Source organism: Salmo trutta, chromosome 3 (genome assembly GCF_901001165.1).
Source record: "Salmo trutta chromosome 3, fSalTru1.1, whole genome shotgun sequence".
NCBI lineage: Eukaryota > Metazoa > Chordata > Actinopteri > Salmoniformes > Salmonidae > Salmo > Salmo trutta.
In genome coordinates this window covers 27,953,150-27,969,126 of record NC_042959.1, presented here as the reverse complement: position 1 = coordinate 27,969,126, position 15,977 = coordinate 27,953,150, and the positions used below count along the sequence as shown (strand labels likewise).

Genomic DNA, 15,977 nt, shown 5'->3' with positions numbered 1-15,977 from the left:
ATTTTAGTAGCCATATACACCAGGCCTGGCCCTTTGTGCATACATCCACTCAGTGAAACATTCCCTCAGATCCAAGCGTGTGTGTGTGTGTGTGTGTGTGTGTGTGTGGGTGTGTGGGTGTGTGAGTGTGTGTGTGTGTGTGGCAGACAGTGACACCAGCTCCCTGTCACTATTCATTGGGAGTGTATGAGAAGGGGAGGTGATAATGAGAGACGATGAGAAATGCAGACGATGTGGCATGAATAAGTTTAGATACTGAATACAGCCAGAGACAGTAGCTTGGTCAAGGTGTCAGGGAGCAGTGTGTGTTTGTGTGTCTCTTTTAACAGCTTTGACTGTGAAATCACTATTTACACACTTCCAAAAATGCATAAGCATGTTATGAAGCATATATTATAATGCAAAGCCCCCCACGCAGGCATGAGCACGCACACACACACACACACACACACACACACACACACACACACACACACACACACACACACACACACACACACACACACACACACACACACACACACACACACTATCCTAGAGAGGGCTGTTTCCTTTGACAAAGCAGCTCTGTGACTGATGCACAGGAAATATGTCTGAACGTGTGATGAACACATTGGCTCACGTCGGAGTCGAGGATATGGATAGAAAGAGGAAATGCGAGAGATATCTAGAGCTGTTTTCTCTCCCCTGACACCTCAGCATTCTAGTTCCCCTTTTTCTATCCCTCCCTCCCTCCACTCGTCTGCTTTTCACATTGACATACGAGAGAACACCTACAGGAATCTATGAGGTCATGGGAACAGGACTGCAGCAAATCGTGAAAATACATAATGCCATATTTTATGTCTGTGATCATTGGAACATTACATACCAGAATCAGACTATTTCCCCCTACTGTTGTACAGTTATAAAATAACTCTTTGTGCTCCTAGAAAGGACGTACTATGATTAAAACCTTAATATGCAGGGCAGATCATACGCCGAGCCTTATCAAACGCATGAGGAATGATCCAATCCACGCATGATCCAATTCCAGACCAGCGTTATGGATCAGCTTTACATCAACAGCAAAATGGATTATGTAATTTCTCCTCTGGCATTTGTCTTAAAACAGGTATCCACTCCACTTGTTTTACTTTATGCTGACAGTTTCCTCTGGAGCAAATAGGGAAACTACCTTGTGGCGCGTCTCGGTCTCATTGACCTCCAGAGGCTGACCTCGTCATTGCGTCAGTCAGCGATTTCTGGATAGGGTTAGTGACTGCTCCCCCTAGGCTAGGCCTGTCCTTCATGTCTCACCCCAATAGCGGAGTGGAGTTGCCTTAACGCTCTCCTCCCGATACCACTCATAGCCGTTAGTTGAATGGCCTTCATCTAGGATGTATTGAATAACCGTGCTCCCTTCGTTATAGCACTCTCCCCTTCACGAGCCTTCACGAGCCTTCACGAGCCTTCACGAGCCTTCACGAGCCTTCACGAGCCTTCACGAGCCTTCACGAGGCACTAGTACCAACTTGGGGGCTTAGTTGGAGGCCAGAGAGAAAGGCACAATATGCCAAGTAGCACAGTGTGTTCACACTTCCTCTCTCTCCTTCTCTCCTTCCCTCCCACACTCTTAGAAATAAAGGGGCCTGGAAGAACCTTTTGGGTTCATGGCAGAACCATTCCAGTTGGTGGAACCTTTCCAGTTGAAAAGGTTGAAACCCTCTGACAAGGGTCTTCAAGGAACCCACGTGTAAAGGTTCAAACCGGAACCTTCTGGTGATGGGAGTGGTTTAATTTTGAACCTATTTAATAATATATTATAGAGGTGGCAGCCTATCAGATTGGAGGCGTGGCTATCAGATATTTATTTTTGGTCACCCTTTGGCATAAATGTCATTCCTGTTCTTCATGTTAAGTCTGTACACTGCAAACTAAAATGTTTCTTGAATATTTATGCATAATATTAACATTGCTGATTACATACAGTAATAAAGTGGTAACTATTCCAATCTTGGGATTTGCATAGGCTCTTGAGGAACTCACACCTCTGTTAGCCTCATTGAAGTTACAAAATTGTTCAACCTTAACAACAAAATAGATATACAGGAATGACATTTACTCTAATGGGTGGCCAAAAAAAGCCCCTACTAAGCCAAGCCTCCACTCCAGGGTTCCTACAGGAACCCGTTGCTACATTGAACCTTTAAAGGTTCGTCCAAGAATCCCTTACCTAGCCAAAGGTGCAAATATGAACCATTGACTAGCAATGGTTCCTTGAGGAACTCCAGGGGTTCCTTGAGGATCTCCAGGGTTCCTCAAGTCACCAATAATTCTAAGAGTTCACTCTCCTTGTCCTCCCCACTCCCACTCTCTCTCCCTTTCCCACTTTTTGGTTTGAGCCAACGCAATTCCCAGCAGGAGAGCAATTGATGGAGCTCTGCCCTGGGATCAGGGAGAGTGCAGGCAATGGGAAACACATGTCAGAAACAACGCTGGAGGGAGTGGCAGCATGGACAATCCCTCGCAAAAGCCACACTTTGTCTGATTCAACTCTGCAATGCATTGGGGAAACATGGACATTTACAATACGGTTGCATTTTAGAAAGTCCCCCTCCTACCAAATCGAACATATGCTTTATTGCTTCTGACATAATATTTATTAACCCTTGTTCAGATTTGAAGTGCAAAGGGAAATGTGCTCATACAATGAGGGGAGAGGGGTGGTTTTAGTTCTGGAGGAGAGCAATGCAATTCTTAATACTTACTATATACAGCGGATCTTGTTCAAACTGCACGGTTTTGATGGCATTGGATTGACCATAGCATTTCCTCCTTTCGTCCAGGTTACTCCCGTAACTCCAACAGCGTATCGCCCCGTGGCTACGTCCCCAGCTCCACGCCCCAGCAGTCCAACTACAACACCATCACGTCCACCATGAACGGCTACGGAGCGGGCATGACCAACCTGGGGGTGCCAGGCTCACCCAGCTTCCTCAACGGCTCTGCCGCCAACTCCCCCTACGCAAGTAAGTACAGCCTTATTTGGTCTCAATGATCATCACTGTAACAAAACACTGGGGGATCATTTGGTTAGTTATATGTGGTGGGATAACAACACACGGTTTCATTTGGACAGTAGTACTCTGATTCAGTCCAGGAGGGATGCAGTGTGGGATGCAGTGTATGCTAGCGCTTCTCTTACTTTGCGTTTACACAGTGACTGATTTAGATCTGGGGCACCAAGTGTGTGGACTCACAGACTAAATAATTGACGTCAGTTTACTATTGGTCAATTTAGTGGAGGCATCCGCTGCCGTTCTAGAGGACCAATGTTGAGGACACCTGCTGTAGGATCTGCATTGGAATTCCTCACACACATCTCATAGATGACATCACTGGGATTCCTTCTCTCTCCCTCAGTGCTAGAACCCTCCAGGGTCTCTGTCCCTGATCTTTCCTTCACCACTCTGCAAATAACATGCTTAGCATCACGATTCTGCTCTGAGGTCACAGGTGTTTTAGAGAGAGTCTTGAACTCTAACTGTCAACCTCTGGGACTCATTGAATTGCTTATTGTTTAGGCTACAGCATCACAGAGCAAAGTATCCCAAAATAATAACAGTGTCCCAGTAGTTGTAAATTCTGGTTGCTAAACTGAAAGTGGATTTTTGTCTGACACTTGATGTGGAAGGTTATGCATTGTCTATTGAAGGGAAAGGTTGGGTTTGTCTGTCTGTACCACGCATTGTAAAAGTCTTCATCTGCTTTGCCTATACCTTGTTCCATCTCCTTCATTACTTAACACTACTAACATACTAACACCCTCATAGATTCATTCATGATGTGGGCCAAACCCATTCAGTTGGATCAGTAACAAAACATGTCAACTGTGACATTACACAGCAAGAATAAGTTAATAGTTCAAGGAAGGTGAAAACAAAACAACTATTTACATGTAGGGATACATACAATTTGCATTTTGTCATCAATTTTAGACTTCCATTTTGAATTTCTGTATTTGTGAGATATGAGGCTAAATGCTGCTTCAGGGTTTCATACTTTACTGGATTCATCTGTCTTGTGAATAAAGATGCAATAACTCATAGGTACAGAAATGAACCAAGCCAGTATGGGGAGAATGGGGTATCAAATGCATTGTGCTTTAAATTAAATTGCTTCATTATCACAGTCAGCGTTTCAGACATTAACATTCTACACACATGCATACACACGCACGCACACACACACATATTTGTTTGTGAACATGGATGGAGGTTGCTGCTATCCTCAAGAACAAGGTATTGTTTGTGTCAAAGTCTAAAATGGGCCTTCAAGTTATGGATCAACTTGCAGATATTGAGCACCTTTTACTCCGAGCATGTTACTCCAGACCTTGGCCCTTCTTCAGGCAGGCATCCATTCCTCAGCCCCCATGCATGCCCTCACTGTACAGCTCATCTCAGTCCACTCACTCACCAACCTCTGTCTGTCTGTCTTCTCCGTTAGGATCAACCACCTCCCCCTCCTCCTCCTACTCCTCCTCCTCCTCCATCCCTCTGTTCTCCGGTGGACCCATAGGCCCTTATTCATTCTCTCCTGTCCATATGATCTCTGCAGTCAAACAGAAGAGCGCCTTCGCCCCTGTCGTGCGGCCACAGACCTCCCCGCCCCCCACCTGCACCACCACCAATGGCAGCAGCCTACAGGGTGAGCATCCCGCCCCTCAGTCCCGCCCACTTCTGCCTGGGTCACTGTTAGAAAAGGGCATGTCATGGATACCCTGTTATGCTAGAACTCATACAACAAAATGATATGACCTGAGTTAGCAGTGGATTGAAGGTCAAAGTTGATCCATAACTTCTGGCTCTGAGTGACTTTTCAAAACATTCATCACAATCAAATCATTTGGCTGAGAATCTTTGTTCACATAGAGTGATTATAAGGGCTCGATCCAATATGCATGGCTGAAGCGTTACAGATTGTGCGGTCGAAATGTAAAGGTCATTTCTGTTTGAACCGACATATGTAGTGTTAACCGTGTATGCAGTCTCAGCTAACGCGGGAACATTGCCTTTACATTTCTATCACACTATAACTCTGAACTCCAGCGATACAGATTGAATCCAGGCCTTAGTTAATGTAACATGACTGGAAAAGTTATTATATTTGAAAAATATAATTTTGTCATTCTTAGGTTTTGCAGCAAATCCATATGCATATCATAATTACCTCAACACACGGCTTTTCATTTAAGAGGGTGTGTAATGATTTTCTATGGGATATGTATCCTTACAACATTATATTTCAATGTTATAGATGCAAAACATGTTATGGATACAAAACGTCTCGCCACATTTTTAGGTAACCAGCGTATCTGTTGTCTTTCAGCCATGGCAGGTCTCATAGTCCCACCTATGTGAAGAAGACCTTCTGCCAGACAGACCACATTTCCACTGGCTCACAGAATCTCTACAACAGAAGCTTAAAGCTCATCAATCTCCAAAACAGGACCATGAAGCCCCTTCACTCCTGGAAACAGAGCAAACAGCACAACAAAGAAAATTACAGTAACCGAAAACCCGTAAAATGTTACTAGAGTATGTTTGTGTTGGTTCAGTAGTTGAGTTCACCGTCACCTTTGCTTTGCATTTTGGGACTTTCCTTGCCCAATGGGTAGCATTCCCACATATATATGTGTGAAGGGTTAGCTCATCTGAAAATATAGCGAATAATAAACTGTGGATTTGAAAGGCAGGTAGTTACTCCTTGTGGTGTGAGTATTGTCTTGAGTCCTAAACAAGAAAAGTAATTTGACTGGATCTTCTAATGAACCGAGTTCATTTTCAGTCATATAACCACTGTGAGCAGGGAACGTGGAAAGGCCTACAGTTCAAAACTGTCAACTATGGAAAAAGTGCAGAATCCAAGAATATCAAACTCTCTGTCAATTGTCAGACTCAAAATAGGTGGGAGTTTCAATGAAAATTCCCCCCAATGTCTATAAAAACCCCGCTTCAAAAGACCATTGATATCTAATGTCAAAGTCTAATAGCATTTTTGTTTGTGTACCATAGCTTTTAATAATGTGTGTGTTTATCATATTTAAAGGGAAATGCAGTAATTTTCTAATCTAAAGAAAGGGTTGGCAAACATTCTGCCAAGGAGAGAAAAGCAAATGTTATACTAATATTTGCCCACTCCAAGAGTCATGCCAGGGCAGCCCAAGGTTGTGAGGTTCAAAGGTTTTGGATGTCTACCATTTTTGAAACACAGTACAATAGATATATTTCCGGGGTGTGTTGATTGATAGATTTGAACCAGAAATGCTTGCAGCAGTTTTAATCACATTTAGGTACCAGAGTTCTTGTTATTCTTCTGATTGTGCTTATTTTGTATGTATTTATAAAGTATGTTTTGGGATTCCTTTTGTGATTTTGGCCTGAATGATAGTCTCAAATATACATGTAAACACATTCGATGTCTTAATACCTTTTAGATATTGTAAAAAGATTGAAAAAGGAGATGAACAACCCTTTTGTAAAAACAAAAAAAGTTGAAACATGACATGGTCACCCTGTCTTTTAAAGCAGGATATATGCTCCACCACTTTTGTATAAAAATGCATTTCCGATACTATATTTAACTTTTTTTTTGTATACAGCATTTGTGTTTCCCCCTGTTCTTCTTGTCTTTTTCTGTGTTATTGTGAAATGTGTATTATCATGGTTATTTCTTAATGCACTATTTTAGTTGGGGCACTTACAAGAGCAATGCATCTTAGCAAGCAAGAAAAACTAAAAGCAAAAGACAAAAGCTAGTACAAATATTAACCAAGATGTTTTTTGGGGGATTCACATGTTTGTCATTGTGGCTGAAATGGAAGGGTCATTGTCATGTGAATTTCTCTATTTCAAAAAGTCTTCTATCATAAACCTCCGTTAGTTCATTGGTTAGAATTCAACTCCTTTCCCGTATTATTTGGACCCAAGCCTATTCCTTGTGTTTTGGTGAGAATGAATGTAATACACATGCCTGTACGGATCAGCTGCGAAGTTGAAACCCAAGTAAACCTTCAATAACTGTAGAAGGACCACTCAAGTGTAGGGTTCATCTATCTCAAGGAACCTTAATGTTAGTGTTGTTGGTGGTGGTGGTGTTATTGCCGTTGCACACAATCTATCATTTACTTATGCAATTTGTATTTACTGTAATGCAAGTTATCTCTCCACATTTCAGTGGAATGGTTTTGAAACATAAAAGAACACAAGACATAATTGATGCCTTACAATAGAACATGCTCAAACTTAATGCATTTTCATTATTTTGATACTCTAATTGAAGTGTGGTTCATTTGAGTTATGCGTTTGCAGATGTTTAAGAATTAGTTAAAGTTCTCATTAATTTGATACTTTTGATTAATTTAATAACACAGGCCCATCATTTGAGCTGCAGTGGATGTAGTTTAAACTGGGATATGTTGGAGGGTACTTCCTTCTCCAAATGTCCACATATCTTGTTTATTAGTGGACAATAGGTGACAAATCAATGATGGGCCTGATTAAATCTTTGATTGTATGCAAATTCTGTGCAGTGATTGCCATACATCGGCAATCATCGGGCGGCATCAACTTGTAGTCATAATGTGGGCTTGTGAAAAAAAGCGGGAAAATCTGTCACGCTTTTTTAAAAGTCATTTTTCAATTACGAGATTGAAGGCCAGCTCATAGAATGTCTTTTAGAGTGCACTTGTACACTTCACAAAACATCTGAATTCAATATCATGGAGTTCTAAACCCATTTTCAATGAAAACACAAGTTTTCTCTTCAAGTTAAATCTTGGCTGACTTTTCACAATCCTCCCCTTCACCCTCATTTCCTGTATCCATTCCATCCATATACTGAGTTTTTAAATAGCTTGATTTAAAAAATGTTTTGTCATAGTTGTAGAAAGCTTGCTTTTTGCTGCCCTGGTTTTCAGCAGAGGTTTTTTAAATTGTAAAGTGTACTTTCTCAATGTTTAATTCAATGTGAAAAGGGGAGAGGTACTGCATCTATGTGAAATATGAAATGTACCATCAAAGTGTATCAAAGCACAATGTTTAATTAATGTCTTCAGAATACAAATGAGGGGGATCTCTCCAGCTTCTCCTTTTCTGTCTTTGACCATGCTGTAAATAGATGCATGTTTCTTTCTGTGATCCAGTAGTTTTTGTACAGAAACAGACTAATAAAGAATACATTTGGCCTCGAAAAACTATGTTGTATTGTTGGTTCTACCTTCTGTATTGGAGTTCATTCTGCTTAGGGCGGCAGGTAGCGTTGGGCCAGACACTCTGGATAAGAGCGTTGACTAAATTAATAAAATGTGAATGTTATGAGGGGCTTAGCTACAAATCTATACTGAACAAAAATGTAAACGCAACATGCAAAAATTTCAGTTACAGTTCATATAAGGAAATCAGTCAATTTAAATAAATTTATTTCGCCCTAATCTATGGATTTCATATGACTAGGCAGGGGTGCAGCCATTCAGAATATATTTTTTCCCCCACAAAAGGGCAAATCCGCACATTTTAGAGTGGCCTAGAGTAGATTAACTTACCATTGATTGACTGCAAACAATATCAGTAATCTCATTGGTCATCTGTTAGTTTGGAACAAGTGGAGATTTAATGCATTCTGTCCTATATAAGGAACTAAAATGTTATCATTTAGTTGCACCTGTGTAATGATCATGCTGTTTAATCAGCTTCTTGATATGCCACATCTGTCAGGTGGATGGATTATCTTGGCATGCGTATGGAACATTTCTGGGATATTTCAGCTCATGAAACATGGGACCAACACTTTCCATGTTGCATTTATATTTTTGTTCAGTATACAATCATATATTCCCTCACATAGCAGGGGGCAGCAATAATCAAACCAAGTACTCCTAGCTTCATAAAAACTTTCCAGACAAGCACATCCTTCAAAAGCTTCAACCTTTTGGACGCTAGTTCAACTCTCCTCAGTCTATGGGAGATATTTTTGCAACAGCCTCCAAAGATCTCATTTTATGATGAAAATCTTGGCTCTCAAACTCTCAAACTGGGCCTCTCAGATTACATATTGACCAGTGCATATCTGAATCGATCATTCAAAGTCTGAGGAAGGGAAACAATTCCTCCCTCTGTGAATGGCAGCATATCATCGGGTAAAAACAATCTCCATGGTTGCAAGTTTAGACTTATGTTTTGAGTCAGAGACAGGTTTTCAAAATTGTACGAAGTGACTTCATCACCTCAGTGATTCGTCCTCATAAAGGCACTACATAGGGAACACACAAGGCAATTCGTTTGTGCATGCTAGTGTGCGTGTTTGCAAGAGTTCATGTGTTTTTGTGTGTGCTTCCTGAGATAGCTGCCCTTAACTCTACCCGGTTCTCTTTTTAATGCCATTAGAGTAGACCAGCAGATGTCTTTATCAAGTCAGCAGCCCCTCAATAGGAAGTCTACTTTACAACCTTCAAGCACGTAGGAGGAATTGTTTCCCTCCTACGTGCTATCTATGAGACTTAGCATCGGAGGCTGCAAAAGGCTACGTCGATTAGAAACCATTAGCTTTCTACACCACAGGTTGTGCGTAATTAACCCTACTTTGGTAGTCAGCAGTATCTTGATGAGTTTTGATGACTCTTTGTTGTCGGTACACAGTGCTCGTTAGTAAGGTTCTTCGCCCAAAGCCTTCTAGAGCACGCCCATAGAAAACCATCTCCCAGAACCAGAGTCCTTCCCCTGTAAGCCTCAGGTACCAAAGCCAATATACATCTGGGGTCTGCCAATGCAGGGCGGAAGCTAAGTAGCCCAGGCTATATAAAACTTGGCCACCATCCCATAATAAGTGGTTTGTCAAGTAGAGAGCCCATTAATGGGTTTGACATATTTGAGCGAGAGCGCTCCATAATACATGATCAGGGTTTCCTCTGTAAAGATTTCCTGGGAAAAAAGGTTTTCATTCAGCGCCTTGAAAGAGGATGTTGTAGTGTTTCTGGGTGTTTTGGCTGGTAACATACAAGCGCTAAGTTAGCATCTGTAGAGGAAGGAAGGAAGGAGGAGGAGAGGAAGCTTCCACTAAGGGCTCGATTCAATCCGTATCGCCGAAGTTCAGTGCTACTGTATAGTGCGCTTGAAATGTAAAGCCAGCATATGCAGCGTTTACCATGAATGCAGTCTCCGCAAACGCGGGAACATTTCCTTTATATTTAAATCACGCTAAAACGTGGAACTGCAGCGATACAAATTGAATCCAGCCCTCACAGGCCGAAAAGGTGACCCGTATTTATATGATGACCATATTCCACCTCAATACTTTCTAGAAGCCTCTTTTTCAATCATCTTATCACTTCAACCTTACTGATCTGAAAGGATTGGCCCGGCTGCAACGAGTGGGAACATTCCACCTCGGCCATTACATAGCCTACAAAAAGCACAAGAGAGGATACTTTATTTTTCATGCATCATTCGTAGTTTACATAGCTTTAATAAGTTCAAAAGAAGAGGTGGTATAGTTTTTGTGCAGGTGTGTTTTGCTTGGGGGTTTGGCCTGAGTGAATTAGGTGACATTGTCATTCCACTACACCATACATCTGCACTCTGAAATGTTGAAGAATTAGACCCTTTCCTGTGTGTTGATGATGTCATTGTGACATCGCAGGCCTGACTTTGGGCTGGGGAGGGTTCATAACAGTAAAACGGCACTCAGGACTGACGGGGGACTGTAAATCATCTCGCACAGGAAGTGCCCTGGGCCTCAGCCTGCGATGACATCGGAGACCTCCGCCAACTCTGCACAGTTAAGACGGTATGTAAATCACCCGTACAAAAGTTCAACCTAGCAGCCATGTTTCCTGGGAAGGACCGATGCTGGAGGAGCTTTGGAAATATGATGTTGGCCTATCAAAATCATGTGTTGCAAAACCGCTGCAAAAAAAGAGCACATATTTCAGTGTGAGGCTCACTGATTGCCTAGTCTTTTGGAGTAAGGTTAGAGAGTCTGGGTGTTTAATAGTTAGTGAGTCCCCCAAGCTATTGGTACTGTGACAACGTGACAAATCAAACTGTATTCACAGATGTGTCGTTATCTTCATAGCCTATGACATGACTGAACTGCAGACGACTCAAGGTCCGAGAGGTTCTGTAGTCTGGGGTTGGAACCTGCTTCTGTCCTCTCAGAGGATAGGGTTATGGTTAATGGTAGTAATGGGAAAATTGATCTATATTCACAGTGAATATCTATAAACCAATACAGGATTGGTGGATTAATTGATTAAATGTATTACAATGATAGTAACGTCTACAGTATATCAATATTATTACTAACCTCATAAACAATGTAATACTTTTCAGTGAATGGTATGTCCATATTAACTCACTGATGCCTTCCTCCTACTACCACACACACACACACACACACACACACACACACACACACACACACACACACACACACACACACACACACACACACACACACACACACACACACACACACAAACATGAACACACATACCTCTTCACAAGCATGACACATGTTACTTGTCATTCTCAGTGTGTGTCACATGTCGAACTGTGTTGGCCCCTGCCAATCAAAAAGCCTTCATTGTCTCTGTCAGATTTAACCTTTTATTGCCGTGGGCTTATTCAAAGTCACACAGAATGATTCTTGGTAGTCTTAAATCTACTTTGAAACAAAAGTATACACCTCATACACATGTTTATGGGCTTAAAAAAAGAAGACACCTGTACCATGTCAGATATAGAGTTGAAATGAGTTTTGAGTTTGCATCCCAATATTACACTTTATATACATCACAGAAGACTGAAATATAACACAGCTGTTTGGCATAGAAACACTGCATTATCGTCGAAAAAATAACACTTTATTAAAAATAATAATAACATTCCACCCATGAGGCTAAAGAGGGCGGTTTTGGTCATTGACTGCAGGAAACTATATGACTTGACATCATGATTGAGGCTATGTTCATTGGCCATTATTTGAATGTACAGTACTGCGTAAAAACTTTAAATATATATATATATATTTTTCCTTGTCTATCCCCTTCCTCCCCTCCCAAAAATTCTAACTACCATTTTGCCCCAATTTCTCCATTCCTTTCAGCATAACTCACCTAACATTTCTGTTAAATCAGTATCCCTCAAATCAGTAGCCCACCCCTCAAATCCCAAATGCATTTCTCTCCCACAACACTGCTTACTTAAACAAACAAACCACCGCCCTGTAATAGCTGCCACAACATGAAATGTCAGTTATTGAGAAACATTGGCACACTTAAGTGGAATTTAGAAACAACTGTTTGCCATTAATCTGTCATTATACATTATGCTAGGTGTTATGTAATGTGTTATGACAGTATTATGAGAGGACAGTTTAAAACCAAAGTGTTTTTGTTTTATCAATTAATTTCAAATGGGTATAAATGCAGTCAGCTGTGTGTGTGAGTTTGGGGCAGGGCAGGGTTCTTTATGGTTAGTGTCACTGTGTCACTCAATGGTCCCTCAGCATAGCTCAGGGCTGCTGCTACAGAGGACCTTGGTGAAACCCCTGGGTAGGAAACCCAACCTCATAAATATGGAGCAGAGCAGGGGAAGTGCTCCGTTTCTAGAGGTCCCCCCTGGAGATCCACAGTCACTGTCTCAACAGTTCCCAGGAACCATGTATGTGCAGCAGCGAGAGAGAGAGAGAGAGAGAGAGAGAGAGAGAGAGAGAGAGAGAGAGAGAGAGAGAGAGAGAGAAAAAAATGCCCCTTTGTTTTGATTGGACTTCCCCCCCTCCCTAGGACCTTGCAGAGATGTTTTCTCAAAGACAAGCAAAGCACAGAACACCTCCCCAAGAAAACAAAAAGAAACGTACAAGAGTAAACTTTACACCTGTTTCCCTTTTTCATCTGTCTTCATTTGTATGGGGGAGGCAGGATGTTTAGCTTGGCTGCGACCTGCCTCATGACTTAATCCCTGGGTGCTATTGTTAAATTTTCAGAAAAATAATGAAAACCAAATGTGGCGTGGGACCCTGTTTTGAGTTTCAGGGCCTGCGCTTTAACAATGTTACATTTCCAGCCATTGAGGCCAAATAATTCACTTAGGTTTCCCTTGTAATATTATGCCAAACATGAGATCTTTACTTTGTCAAATCTGGTAAGTATCAAACCAACTGTATCAATAGGAAAACAGTTTTAAAAAGCATTCCCAGAAGAGAGCCCGAAAAACACCTCTCACCTGGAAGCTGTTAAAGCCGACAGGAAATGGAGGCAGAGATCGAGTGCTTCCCAAAAATGTGTATCCCCTGGAGAGTGGAAATATGTAGATTCAATCGTAAAACATTTCTGAGAGGTTGAATTGTAACGGAAGATAAAAAATCATCACAGAGAGTTGGGCACCCACTGCCCTCCAGGATTATTATCACACAAACATCTGCAGACATAACTTTTTCATATTTTATCTGTGACTTCATATCATCACTTTCGATATCGATAATGTGAACTAACATTTTCCAGATTCACAGCCATTTTTCCAATCGGTTTGGCAATGTCTCGGTAATATTTGCCCTCTTCACTGATAGACTTGGACTGCCTACATTAAATTATAACTCCAGCTAAGGCATGCATGGCAAATGTTCTAGCAAAGCCGGTTCTTCCAGAGAGTTTCATGGTCTTATTTTGGACCTAATCTTGTCACCTGACTTCCCACTTTTGTGACAACGACTCCCATTGTTAGGGCAGAGACATGAGCATCTCATCATTATAGCTATACAGATCTCTGGTTCTTCTTTCCATTGAAATTCCTGAAGCACCATGATTGTCATCATGATGGTCTCACAGGCAGAAATCAGTGTTAATAAATCAATCCCCAGCTTGGGTGTGCTCTCCCCTGCTCCCTTAGCTGCTTGATAAACAAATGGATTCTGCATGCCTAATGAGAATGGGGGAGGTAGAGGTAAAGTAAGTAATACCTTTAATGATTTAATGATCTCAACAGACTAAAAAACACTGGCATCTGCCAAAAGCAAGAAACAAAGTCCAAGTCAGGAATTTATGGACAGCAATACCTCACTGATCACGGACCAGGATTTATTGTATCTTGGCAGATTTACAGTGGACCGTGAGACATTTCTTGGAAAGACAATGCATTTGAAGGGAGAGTTTGCATGTAACTGTGCATTGCAGATAAAGACAACATGCGGTCGTAAAAGTTTCAGCCGTCCCTGTAATCCAGGGTTTGTGCATGTCAGGCTTAGCCCGCTAATACAAGGTGATGACGTGCAGATGATGAGTAATCAGGAGCACATCTGCATAAGACATCACTCTTTTTTCGCCTGCCAGATGTGAAGGGTTACTGTAACCGTTCACTGTATAGAACAATCGTTCTCACTCTTAATGTGTTCTGCAGTTCGGTGTGATGTGAGTCCGAGTGGGCACTGACAATAAAGAGAAAAAGTACATTTAAACTCATCGCTTGAGGCCTCCCAACTGGCGCAGCGGGTCTAAGGCACTGCATTGCAGTGTTGCGGCGTCCCTACCGGCCGCGACCAGGAGTTGCGCAGCGCACAATTGGCCCAGCGTTGTCCGGGTTAGGGGTGGGTTTGGCTGGGGTGGCTTTACTTGACTCATCGTGCTCTAGCAACTCCTTTTGGCGGGCCGGGCGCCAGCAGGTTGACTTCGGTTGTCAGTTGAACGGTGTTTCCTCCAGCACAGTGGTGCAGCTGGCTTCCTGGTTAAGCGAGTGGGTGTTAAGAAGCTCGGTTTAGCAGGTCATGTTTCAGAGGACGCATATCTCGACCTTCGCCTCTCCCAAGCCCATTGGGGAGTTGCAGCAATGAGACAAGATCATAACCACGAAATTGTGGAGAAAAAGAGGTTAGAAATGACAAAAATAAAGAAATGAAAACTCTTGTGGGATAGATGTACCTACGATATCAGGTACTTGGCTTGATGGTCCTGGGAAGAACGGTCTGGAAACCCCAAAAAACGGAACAAAATTCATTACGTGGCAGAGCCCACAATTCATTGTTAATATCATTAAACAACAGGTTGATATTTTTTATGGATCCTTTATTTAAAACAAACGTTAATGATGTGGTGACATGCGATGAGACTGGCGTGTGATTGGGTAGGGGACCATTCATATTGCTTCAGTAACATAACTGAGACCATCAGAGCTTTCTAACGTATAGAATCCAACGGCAACAGTATAGTGGGCACAAATGATTCCGGTGCAACTGAGCAGTAGACAGATAGAACTGGCTGTTATCCACTACAATATTACCTTTCTAAAGAATTTGGCCTTGTCAAAAGTAGTTGATTAGATGATATCGCATTTGAGTGCATGTAAATAGTTAGGCCTATACCGCTATGATGTTGGCTAGCTTACATCTATTACTAAATACACTGTTTAGTATGTCACTAAGTAGACTGTCTATACCAGACATGTTTACTATGGCATTAAGAATAGTAAATATAGCATAATATGAAGCTTGGCGGGTTAATTACATTTTGGGGTTTTGCAATAAGAGACTATGAAATTCTAGTAGACACCTCTACTGTCAAATTATTTACCAATGCTATGCTTGAATTCCATCTGTCCACTATTGGTGCTGCCCTTAAAAAATCCCCTCTGGGAACTGTGAAGATGTACCAGAGTTCCAGCCTGGCCAAGACTCTTATTAAAACAACGAAGCTCATAATTATTGTGGAGTTCCAAAGTAGCGCTAACCATAATGAGGCCACACAGGAACAGCCTTATAAAGAATGAATGTAATAAATAAGCCATTAGATGGGCAGTAAAGATGCAGGAAATAAAAAAAACAACACTGGAACAGAGTCTGGACAGATCTCATTGGCTCTTGATGAGCACTTTGAGAAGTTGACATCTCTCGGATTTTCATTCCTAATTTTGCTGGCTGAAATGTTGAACCCCCTAAATTTTATATAT

General features: G+C 41.8%; 1 protein-coding gene across 6 annotated transcripts in view; it reads left to right on the top strand.

Moving 5' to 3' along the window:
- The window catches only part of LOC115171659 (transcription factor COE3), a 100,177-nt gene extending 91,938 nt beyond the window's left edge, over positions 1–8,239 (top strand). For 2 of the 6 annotated variants that reach the window (XM_029728720.1, XM_029728701.1), the window contains exons 14-16: positions 2,829–3,011; positions 4,603–4,692; positions 5,374–8,239. In XM_029728720.1, the coding sequence (XP_029584580.1) occupies positions 2,829–3,011; positions 4,603–4,692; positions 5,374–5,405 (305 nt within the window). In that variant the 3' untranslated portion in view covers positions 5,406–8,239. Of the gene's footprint in view, positions 1–2,828; positions 3,012–4,491; positions 4,693–5,179; positions 5,243–5,373 lie in introns of all 6 variants that reach the window. The other 4 variants (XM_029728684.1, XM_029728676.1, XM_029728693.1 and 1 more) reach the window with 3 other exon arrangements.
- Positions 8,240–15,977: the final 7,738 nt, after the last annotated feature.